This window comes from Otolemur garnettii, unplaced genomic scaffold (assembly GCF_000181295.1).
Source record: "Otolemur garnettii isolate 467f Iridium unplaced genomic scaffold, OtoGar3 scaffold00100, whole genome shotgun sequence".
Lineage (NCBI taxonomy): Eukaryota > Metazoa > Chordata > Mammalia > Primates > Galagidae > Otolemur > Otolemur garnettii.
In genome coordinates, this window is record NW_003852495.1 from 6,040,696 (window position 1) to 6,052,365 (window position 11,670).

General features: G+C 42.5%; 2 protein-coding genes across 5 annotated transcripts in view; one reads left to right on the forward strand and one right to left on the reverse strand.

Moving 5' to 3' along the window:
* Positions 1-5,116, reverse strand: part of ZNF565 (zinc finger protein 565) — a 29,861-nt gene extending 24,745 nt beyond the window's left edge. The window contains exons 1-2 of the mRNA XM_023516896.1: positions 5,101-5,116; positions 4,954-5,045 (exon numbers count right to left, since the gene is read on the reverse strand). Coding sequence (XP_023372664.1) covers positions 4,954-5,045; positions 5,101-5,116 — 108 coding nt within the window. The remainder of the gene's footprint in view (positions 1-4,953; positions 5,046-5,100) is intronic.
* Positions 5,117-5,348: 232 nt separating this feature from the next.
* ZNF146 (zinc finger protein 146) overlaps positions 5,349-11,670 on the forward strand; it is an 18,415-nt gene continuing 12,093 nt past the window's right edge. For 2 of the 4 annotated variants that reach the window (XM_023516922.1, XM_023516923.1), the window contains exons 1-2: positions 5,477-5,544; positions 10,416-10,459. The gene's annotated coding sequence lies outside the window, so the exon portion shown is untranslated. Of the gene's footprint in view, positions 5,369-5,473; positions 5,545-10,415; positions 10,460-11,670 lie in introns of those variants that run through there. The other 2 variants (XM_023516921.1, XM_003796122.3) reach the window with 2 other exon arrangements.

Here is an 11,670-nt window from a genome sequence, read left to right on the forward strand (position 1 = left end):
GGTGTATGTGGCTGGCGCCTTAGCCGCTTGAGCCACAGGCGCCGAGCCCCAGGTCAGTAATTCTTAAACTACTTTCTACATAGGATAGAGCAAATAAATAAAATAAATAAATACAATAGAACCTTCATAAGCTGACCACCCAAGGGACTATAACAAACTAGTCAACATACACAGGTGATCAATGTAAGGAACCAGGCGTATACGGTACTGATACATACAAGCAGTACACGTCTGGTCTATGAAAATTAGGTCAACTTAGGAGGTGGTCAACGCAGGGAGGTGGTCAGCTATGGAGGTTACTACATTGTAGTTAATGAGAGACAGGTGTTTTTCACTGTCAAAGAAAGGAGTTAGAAGAAAAAGAAATGGAAAGTCTGAGCGGTTCTGTGTTTGAAAAAGAAAAAAGAGAACAGTGGGAAAGATCAGAGCAAGCCTTACTCTTTTTCTTCAGCCTACCAGTACATGTTTTGGGTGGCAGGAGCCACCCAGTCTCTCCTGAGTCTAGTCCCCCAACTCCCCTTGCCTTTTCTAAGAGTTAATCAGGGAAGGGGCAGAGAACTCCAGAAAGACCTAGAGCATTTGTGACTCTCCTTTATTTTTTACCTGTAGAATAGTCACATGGTTCTATTCAAATACCCTCATAACGCTGTTTAGACATCAGGCAGCATTTCAGCTTGTAGCTCCCAGAAAAATGTATACTCCTTTATAGCCATAAGACTGTTTTCAGCCTATGAAAGTTAATATTAATGCAGTAATATGCACCTCATTTTAAAATTTCCCCAAATGTCTTCAAAATGTCTTAAAGTTCTTTGACTTATTGAGGGGAGGAAGACACAGATTCTAATAAAGTTTTATGCCTTAAAAAAAAAAAAGAAAAGAAAAGAAAAAGAAATGGAGAAGGCTAGAATGAATCCTGTGGTGAACTGAAATTGGAGATGTTATATGAACTCAGGGATTATCTATATATACACACATATAAACAGAGATGTGTATATGTACAGATACAGGTATTTCATAGCTGTATTTCCAGCTGAGGGCCTGGAAGCAATGATATTTCAGAAGCAGTCAGCACATCTAATCCCAGTTTCAAAATATCATCTTCTAGTAAAAGAAGTCAGTGTTCCCTGGGAAATTTGTTTATTCCAGGGCTAGAGCAAGGAAGTACAAAATCAACTGAGAATACTTTGTGGTGCCAGAAAATAAAGAAGTATTAAAAATAAATAAATAAAATAACAGTTCACATGGAAAGGACACAGGAGTCAACTCAAGGGGGTCAAATGTATGAGAATTTAGGCAATAAAATAAGGAAAGTCATGGATTATAACCTATAGAACAAAAGATATTCCAGCCCATACTTATATAATTCAGTAAATAAATGAGGAAGAAGAAAAATCTCTTTTTTTTTTTTTTTTGAGACAGAGCCTCAAGCTGTCGCCCTGGGTAGAGTGCTGTGGCGTCATAGCTCACAGCAACCTCCAACTCCTGGGCTCAAGCAAGTAGTGAGTTTCCTGCCTCAGCCTCCCAAGTAGCTGGGACCACAGGCACCTGCCACAACACCCGGCTATTTTTTTTTTGGTTGCAGCCATCATTGTTGTTTGGCAGGCCTGGGCTGGATTTGAACCACCTGGGCTGGATTTGAACCATACACCTTAGGTGTATGTGCCTGGCGCCTTAGCCACTTGAACCACAGGCACTGAGCCGAAAAATCTCTTTCTAATAGTAAGATTCTAATGAATAAAGGAAAAAAATCATGGACACAAAAAGACCCCGCCATTTGGCAAACAACTGGTAATAACTTCGTCATGCAAGCATCATCAATGGATGTAAAGACTAGTAAGTAAAAGCAAGATTAGAATAGGACATTTATATAAGCTTAAAGTATTTCTCCAGAAGACATTAATTATAATATAATGAAAAAATAACCCCAATGACTCTGCAGTAGAAAACTGTCAGACATCCCTTTACCCAAGTGATTAAAATTAACATCACTCATAATGTCACAAACTGACCTCATGAGTCCCCTGATAACACTTCACTGAGAAGGACACATCACTTCTGGAGTATTCTTGCCTCAAATGCATAATGCGAATTTAATCATGAGAAAATATCAAACACCTTCAAATTGAGGAACACGCTACACTGCAGAATCTACAAAAGGCCAGTACTCTTCAAAAGTGTCAAGACCATGGAAGACATAGAAAGATGAAAGATGGCCGGGAATGGTGGCTCACGCCGGTAATCCTAGCACTCTGGGAGGCCAAGGTGGGTGATTTCCTAGCCTCACAGGATCGAGACCAGCCTGAGCACGAGGGAAACCCCTGTTTCTTAAAAAAATAGCTAGGTGGGCGCCTGTAGTCCCAGCTACTCAGGATCTGAGGCAAGGGGATCACTTGAGCCCAAGAGTTTTTTGTTTTCTTTTTTAGAGACAGAGTCTCATTTTGTTGCCCTCAGTAGAGTACTGTGGCATCACAGCTCACAGCAACCTCCAGCTCTTGGGCTTAGGTGACTCTCTTGCCTCAGCCTCCCGAGTAGCTGGGACTACAAGCGTCTGCCACAAAGCCCAGCTATTTTTTATTGTTGTTGTTGCAGTTTGGCCGGGGGCCAGGTATATGGGGCCATGCCCTACTCACTAAGCCACAGGTGCTGCCCTGAGCCCGAGTTTGAGGTTGCTGTAAGCTATGAGCACTCTCCCAAGGGTGACAAAGTGACACTCTGTCTCAAAAAAAAAAGACAGAATTATGCCAGATCAAAGAAGACCAAGTATATTTATCAACTAACTGCAACATGTAATACTGGATTGGATCCTGCTCCAAAAAGATGACATTGAGGGACATTGATAAAATCTGAATAAGGTTGTAGATTAGTTAATAGTTGTATATTCACATTAATCTGATTTTGATCATGTACTGTGATTGTATAAAATACTAATATATGGAGCTGAATTAAGACTATACGGAAATTCCATTTTTGTAACATTTTAAAGTATAATAGAAAGACAACATTTTTTTCCTTTTTTTTTCTTTTTTGGTTGCAGTTTGACTCTCAGGATATGGGGCTGGCGCCCTACTCACTGAGCTACAGGTGCTGCCCAAGAAAGACAACATTTTAAATAAACAGGGAGCAGGGAGGATACGGGCCTTTCAATCTACCTTCCAGGTGCCAGTAAATTACTCTTAAAGGCAAATAGTAGAGACCAGTTTACTTTGATCCGGGTAGAGATAGTGGGAAAGGGTGGTGGTTCTATTACAAGAAATTTCAGAAGGAAAGAAAAGCATCCATTGAAAATCAAGGGCTTCAGAGAAACAAGAATAAAACCTGATATACCTTGAACTTAGCTTTTGGATATTCAATAGCATATTTCTTGGAGAAGGATTAAAAGAAAGAAATCGTGAATGACCAGAGGAAGGAGGTCAGAGAAGACTGGTCAACCTACCCAATCCCAAAATCACCTGGAAAGACTGAGGTCATTACTGTCCAGGACGAGAATCTGTCCTGACTTCATAGGTTCTGAAGGGATCAGAGCACTGGAGTCCCTGGCACACTTGGTGCTGTACAAATGGTCACAATGTCACACAAACATAACCACACATCCACTTTTTTTTTTTTTTAAAGAGACAGAATCTCACTTTGTCACCTTCGGTAGAGTGCAATGAAGTCACAGCTCACAGCAACCTCCAGCTCTTGGGCTTAGGTGATTCTCTTGCCTCAGCTTCCCGAGTAGCTGGGACTACAGGCACCTGCTACACGCCTGGCTATTTTTTGTTGCAGTTTGGCTGGGGCCCTGTTGGAACCCAGGACTCTCGGTATATGGGGCCAGCACCCTATCCCCTCAACCATAGGCACCGCCCCCATACATCCACTCTTGAGACACACAAGGAGGCTCGGCGCCTGTGGCTCAAGTGGCCAAGGCGCCAGGCACATACACCTAAGGTGGCGGGTTCGAATCCAGGCCAGGCCCGCCAAACAACAATGACGGCTGTAACCAAAAAATAGCCGAGTGTTGTGGCGGGCACCTGTGGTCCCAGCTGCTCGGGAGGCTGAGGCAGGAGATTCGCTTGAGCCCAGGAGTTGGAGGTTGCTGTGAGCTTTGATGCCATAGCACTCTACCCAGGGTGGCAGCTTGAGGCGCTGTCTCAAAAAAAAAAAAAAAAAAAAGACACACAAAAGGACACAACCACATAGTCACAGACACCTCCATAACCTCACACAGAGTCACAATCACACACCCACTAAGAAGACATAGTCACACGATCTAATTACCACTGTGATACAGTCACTCCCACATATAGTCACGGGCAAACACCCCCAAATCCTCTCCATAATCACAGACACCTACTCGGGGACACACACATCACTGGTACTTTACATCACCCAGTCATATCTCAACATTTACTCTGGAGACACACAAGGGTCACAATGACCCAAAGAAATCCCACACCCACACAGACCGCATCACACACTTAAACAGTTACCATTTCTCACCTCCTCCAAGGGACACAAGAGGAATATATACGCCATGTTACCACATAATCACAGGCATATGGCAACTGCACACAGTGATACACACGGCCACGATGTCATACAACCAAAACATACACCCACCTTGCACACATGCAATCATAACCGCACAGACACCTGCACGAGCACAGTTACAACAGTTACATTCACACCCCAAAGAACAAGACGTATAGGCAAACATACACAACAGAACGCGGTGTCAATGACCTTACACCCCAATATAGAGCATCATATATAGTTACACTAAAACAACCAGACACACACCCTGGAGACAGGTGGGTACAACCGCACACTCACAGGTACCCACATCGGGCCACAAAGTCACAAGCAAAGACACATTTACAATCACTTATGCACAGCCCGCTCCCGACTGTGCGCACAGACCCGAGGCTCCGGACACGCCCCGTCCCCGCCCCGGACTCCCAGACCCCTCACCTTCTGCCTCCCCTGGTCGCGTCCGGGTCCTTGCGGAGGTAATGGTTTCGCCACGGCGTCAAGCGAGGCGTAATGTCGGGCCGCTGTGGACCCTGGGAAAAGTAGTCCAGAGCCAGACCGGGCTCGGACAAGATGGCGTCCACTCACCTCTGAGTCTGGGCATGGCCCGTTTTGACATTGAGTCTGGGAGTCTTCACAAAGGTAGCTGTTGCGAGGCCAAATAGCTCCCACCCAAAAGCTCCCAGGAGGCTTGAGCTCATCGGACTCCAAGGAAGCATAACTTCCCATATGTAATCACAGGAAGAAGCAGCCAAGTTGAAGGGGGGAAGGGCGGACAGAGAAACACAGTCGACCAGCAATGCCTTATGGGAAGTGTAGTCCAAGACCAGAAAAGCCCCAGAGCTGGTGTAGGAAGGTAAGCACATACCAGCCTGGGCCTGGCCGCGCTGACAGAGCCGGCCCGCGTCGCGCAGACTTCTGGGAGTGCTCGTTCGTCTTTGGAGTGCGCAGACGCAGCGCACCGAGTGGACATTTTGGTCTTTGTCCGCGGGTCAGTACGGCCCCTGGTTCCACGTGGCGCGAAAGTAGGAGGTGGGATCTGGGCGTCTCGGGTCGGTCGGGCCTGGGAGGTTGATGGGGAGGATTCCCGATCTCTAGGGGCGCGGCGCGAGGGGAGGGAGTCGGTGGAAGAGCTTCTGGCCTAGGTGTGGGCGGAGGTGGGGGCCTGTGAGGCGGGTTTGAGCGTGTGTGACCCTGAGTTTGACCGCAAAGTTTGACCTGATGTTTGGGATTGAGTGAATATGAAACTGTGGGTGCAGGATTGTGTGTGGTTGTGCCTACGAAGGAGATTTGGGAGATCAGCGTGGAGGTATAACGTGCGAGCCGCACTTCCCTTGTCGGAAGTGTTGGTACTTATAACGGTGCCATCTTCTCAGAGCATCTGTTTTACTTGAACATCCGATGGGGTGGAAAACAAAAATGATGAATAATTTAAAAATGGATTTCTATATAAAAAGGGATTTCTTTTAGATAGGGGTAGTATGTAAATTACCGTGATTTTTTTTTTTTTAGACAAGAATATTTTTAAAACTTTTTTTTTAACGAAGTGCCTGCTTCAGACTGTTCAAATCCCCGGGTCTTTGAGATACTTTAATAGGGATGTTAGGCGAAGCCCTAAACTTCATTCATAGCGTTACATTTTGGGAAGCAGTGACTTAGAATGCAGAACACGCAGGATTAGGGAGTCAAGGGTTCTAGATTAGGCACAGCCTCGTTTCTTGAAGAAATCTTAGTTGTTGCTGTGTTTATCCATGAGACTGGACTAAATCCTAAGTGTCCTAATTCCTTAATGAATCGAAATTTCTCAAGTTGTATGCATTTTGTGGGCTACTATGGAGAAAACTACTTCTGTTTGCTAAGATGTATTTTCTGAGGAAATCACCCATAGTCGTCTTTCACATAGTTTTAAATAATAAAAAGTTAAAAGTAGTTGGGTACTAATTTTCTACATATAAATAGCTTTCAGATTTGCAAAGAGTACTACTTAGAATACATAACTGAAGAAAACTAATATAACAATAAAATGATAAAATATTGAGGAATAAATTAAAAAAATGCAAGACTATTATAAAAGAACTTTAAAATAAATATTACTCTAAGGGCCATAATATGTGAATAAATATTACCGTGAGACCTAAAGAAGTGTGTGTGACTTAAGTAACTTTATTAATTTAATGCGATCCTAATAAAAGTATGGACAGGTTTTTTCCTTTGGAACATAGTAAGTTGATTCAGAATTCCATTTGGAAAAACAGACAAACTACAATAGGTAGTAAAGCAGTTGAGGTGTGGTAGGTGGGCACCCAAGTGTGACACATTTTAAAAATTTAAGCATTTAAATTTTAAATAGCATTTACATTTCAGATTAACGTGAGAGTACAAACGATTAGGTTACCATGTTTGCTGTTTGCCTTTGGTAGGTCCCTGTTGTAGGGTAGTAGGTCCCTGTTGTCCCTCCTGCCCCGGGAGGTGTGCCATATATCCCTACATTGTGTCCACTGAGTGAGAGCCCCCCCTCCATCTTCACCCCCCACCTCCCAACTTGAATTTTTTCTCCTGTGTGGGCACTTATTAATTAACTGGCTTCATATTAATATATATTTAAAATTTTTAACTTTAAAGAGTTCTTTTTGTTGTTTTTGTTATGTCACCTACGGTAGAATGCCGTGGCATTACAGCTCACAGCAACCTCAAACTCTAGGTCTTACGGGATTCTCTTGCCTCAGCCTCCCAAGTAGCTGGGACTAGACTTGCCCACCACAACACCCGGCTATGTTTTTGTTGTAGTTATTGTTTAGCAGGCCCAGGTTGGGCTCAAACCCACCAGCCCTGGTGTATGTGGCCAGTGCCCTAACCACTGAACTACCAGTGCCAAGCCTAAACAGTTTTTTTTTAATTTACTTAAAAAAAAATGGGAGTAGGTAAAAGAGTTTTTCTTTAAATTTACTTTAAAAAAAAAATGGGAGTGGCTCGGCGCCTGTGGCTCAACCTGCTAAGGCGCCAGCCATATACACCTAAGGTGGCGGGTTCGAATCCAACCCGGACCCGCCAAACAACAATGTGGCTGCAACCAAAAAATAGCCGGGCATTGTAGCGGGCACCTGTGGTCCCAGCTACTTGGGAGGCTGAGGCAGGAAACTTGCTTGAGCCCAGGAGTTGGAGGCTGTGAGCTGTGATGCCACGGCACTGTACCCAGGGCGACAGCTTGAGGCTCTGTCTCAAAAAAAAAAAAAAATGGGAGTAGGTTTTGCTATGTTGCCCAGGCTGATCTGAAACTTCTTGGCTCAATCCTGCCTCTGCCTCCAAGTAGCTGAGACTCCAGGCGGGCACCAGCTTGGACATTTCCTTCCTTTGGGATGAGGAAGTTAGAGTTCTCTGTTAAAGTTATATTCATCATTAGAAACATACTTCTTTCATGAAATTTGTTCTTTGATTTCTGGGATGGTTACTTTCACATGGTTCTAATTTAGAATCTCTGGTGACATTTAAAAAAGATTCTAATTGTGATTCATTCTTGTCCAGAATGAAATGATCTTATCAATTTGAAATTGCATCATATCAGGAGAGACATACTGTGTAGCTGGTCCATCATTAGTGATTATTTATTTCTTGTAACTACGTTATAACTAAAATGTAATCTGTGTGGTTTTATTTTGGTCCATTCCCTGTCAGTCATTTAATGGATGATTTTAACACCAATAAATAATGCATGGTTGAATCAGTAAATATCTACAGGGTGTGTAAAGTGATGATTGTCTAGTCTTTTCATTCATTTTATGTTTATTTGATTACCTCAAATGTTACCAAATTTTTCCTGGCTTTTTCATTTTTTAAGTGTCATATTAAAGTTGTATAAATATTTAGTGTGCTCTAGTCAACTACACTTTTTGATGCCAGTAGATACTCCTTGAAGCCATCTCTTTTTCTCATTTTGACCTGGCAATTTTTTGTCTCTGAAAGCTTTCATACACTTCAGGCTCACCTGTGCCTTCCTTCCTAGACCTGGAATTGACCATTTCTCCAAGGAGTTCTGGTTCCTTTATTGGAGAATAGTATTAGAGAATGTTATCTAAGGTGTGCTCATTGTCCAGGGGTAACATTGTATTAAGGCCAGGATTTTTAAAAATCATGAGTTCATATTACTATTTCTAATTCTTTTTAAATGGTGTGGTATTTTTCCCTAAATTCTTAGCTTCTAGCTACTTTTTGTAGTAAAAAATTTAAAACAAGTTACAGTAAGTACTTAACTTTATTTATCCTTGCAATATAAAGAAAATTATCTCAATGTAACCATACCAATACTAGTAGTAACCATAAACATACTGTATCATGTTAAAAATTTCTTTAATGTACTTAATGTATGTAGGTATTTTTGTCCTTAGAATGTATCTCACTAGGCAGTGCCCTTAAGCAGGGTGGGTAGGGTGCCAGTCACATACATGAGGCTGGCGCGTTGGAACCTGGCCTGGGCCAGCTAAAAAAACAACAGTGATAACTGCAACAACAACAAAATAGCTGGCCATCATGGTGGGTGCCTGTAGTCCCAGCTACTTGGAAGGCTGAGGCAAAAGAATTGCCTAAGCCCAAGAGTTTGAGGTTGCTGTGAACTGTGACACTAGAGCACTCTATCTAGGGCAACAGCTTGAGACTCTGTCTCAAAAAAAGAAAGAATGTATCTCAGTAAAGATACAGAGTTAAAGAGAAGATTCTCTATTCTAAAGTTACTTGATGTACTTTCTCTGAGGAATTGTTACTAAATTAATGAACAGTTGGGTTCATTTAAGTTAAGCAACAGGTTTTCTTAAGAAAATGAATTTGCTCAATGCAACCTCAAACTCTTGGACTCCGGCTTGGCGCCTGTGGCTCAAGTGGCTAAGGCGCCAGCCACATACACCTAAGGTGGCAGGTTCGAATCCAGCCCGGGCCCGCCAAACAACAATGATGGCTGCAACCAAAAAATAGCCAGGCATTGTGGCGGGCGCCTGTGGTCTCAGCAACTTGGGAGGTGAAGGCAGGAGACTCGCTTGAACCCAGGAGTTGGAGGTTGCTGTGAGCTATGCCACGGCACTACCCAGGGGGACAGCTTGAGGCTCTGTCTCAAAAAAAAAAAAAAAAAAAAAGAAAATGAATTTGATTACTTATAAAAGTAATTCATTTTTATGATTTTCAACAAAAATATATCTTACAGAGAGATACCTCATTCTGCTCTCCTCCCTCAGTCAATTTTCTTTGTCCCATGTAAACATAGTTTCTTGTTTGTTTCTTATTTATCCTTCAAATGGGTTTTTTGCTTGTTAGGTGACTGGCATGTTTTTTCTTCACTCCTGTTCCCCACCCTCCTTACAGTAAAGGTTGTTTCCCATATACATGTCACCTTGTATACTTCATATCATGTATACTTCACTTTACTCTTTAACAATATGTCTTGCAGATGGCCCTTCTTCTTCTTCTTCTTCTCCTTTTTTTTTTTTTTTTGCAACAGAGTCTCAAGCTGTTAGCCTGGGTTGAGTGTCACGGTGTTATAGCTCACAGCAAGCTCCAACTCTTGGGCTCAAGCAATCCTCTTACCTCAGTTTTTCTACTTTTAGTAGAGACGGGGTCTCCCTTTTGCTCAGGCTGGTCTTGAACTCATGAGCTCAAGCAATCGACCAGCCTCAGCCTCCCAGAGTGCTAGGATTACAGGTGTGAGCCACTTGGCACGGCCCAAATGTCCTTTCTTAATTATCTTTTCTTTTTTTCTTTTTAACTGCTGTATGAATAAGATCCCATTGTGTGAATGTATCATAGTTGACTCATTCAATTCCCTGTTGTGTGATATTTGTATTATTTCCAGTTTTTAGTTTTCACTAACAATGCAGTGAAGAGTAACTTTTTTTTATCTATGTCATTTTATACTTATGCAGGCATATCTTTAAAGTTGACGGCGACACGAGGAATTGCCTAGTAGGTAAGTATAATGGAATTGCCTATATTCCCACTGGCATTGTGAAAGAGTACCTTTTCTCCTAGAACCTCAACCATCGTGTGGTGTTGAATTTTTTTTTTTTTTTTTGACCTAAGATATAAGTAACACTTGATAACTCAATATAGGTTAACTTTAACCCCCTAAAAATCAGTGAGAATGAATGTCTTATGTTTAAAGGGCCACATGGATTAATCTGGAAACTGCCTATTTGTTTCCTTTTCCCCCATTTTTCTGTGGGATGCCTTTTCCTTCTAGAAACTGTTTATAAAGACTAGGCGCGGTGGCTCACGTCTTTAATCCTAGCACTCTGGAAGACTGAGGTAGGTGGATTGCTTGAGCTCATAGGTTTAAGATTAGCCTGAGCCAGAGCGAGACCTTGTCTCTAAAAAAAATAGCTGGCATTGTGGCAGTCGCCTTTAGTCCCAGCTACTTGGGAGGCTAAGGGAAGAGAATCACTTGAGCCCAAGAGTTTAAGGTGCTGTGAACTATGATGCCATGGCACTCTACTGAGAGCAAGAAGATAAAACTCTGTCTCACACACACACAAAAGATGCCACTTTGATCAACCAGATTATCACATTTATTTGGTCTGTTTTTGAACTCTATCTTCCAGTCTGCATTCATGTACCAATATTGATTTTATTTTAATTAGGCTTTATAATTGTGGGGATTTTTCCCCCCTTTTTTCCAAAGATGGAGTCTCATTCTTTCTATAAGGCTGGAGTTCAGTGGTCTGATAATAGCTCATGGTAACCTTTCTAACCTTGAACTACTGGGCTCAAGTGTTTCTCCTACCTTAGCCTCCTGAGTTAGGACTGGAGGCATGCAACACCATACCTGGCTAATTTTTTTTTTTTTTTTTTGAGACAGAGTCTCACTATTATCACCGTTGGTAGAGTGCTGTGGTGTCACAGCTCACAGCAGCCTCAAACTCTTGGGCTTAACTGATTCTTTGCCTCAGTCCCCCAAGTAGCGGGGGCTACAGGCACCTGCCACAACACCCACACTATTAGAAAACTTTCCTCCTTGACTATTGGATTCTCATGATTCTGTCCTTGAACATTTTGACATTTTGAGTATATTTTCTACAAGCAGTCAAGTAACATTCTACCTGTAGCTTCAGCAGCAGTAGTAATCTGATAACTGGCAAGTTCCCATTTCCATTCTAGGCCTATTCTGAGCTCTTCATCTGT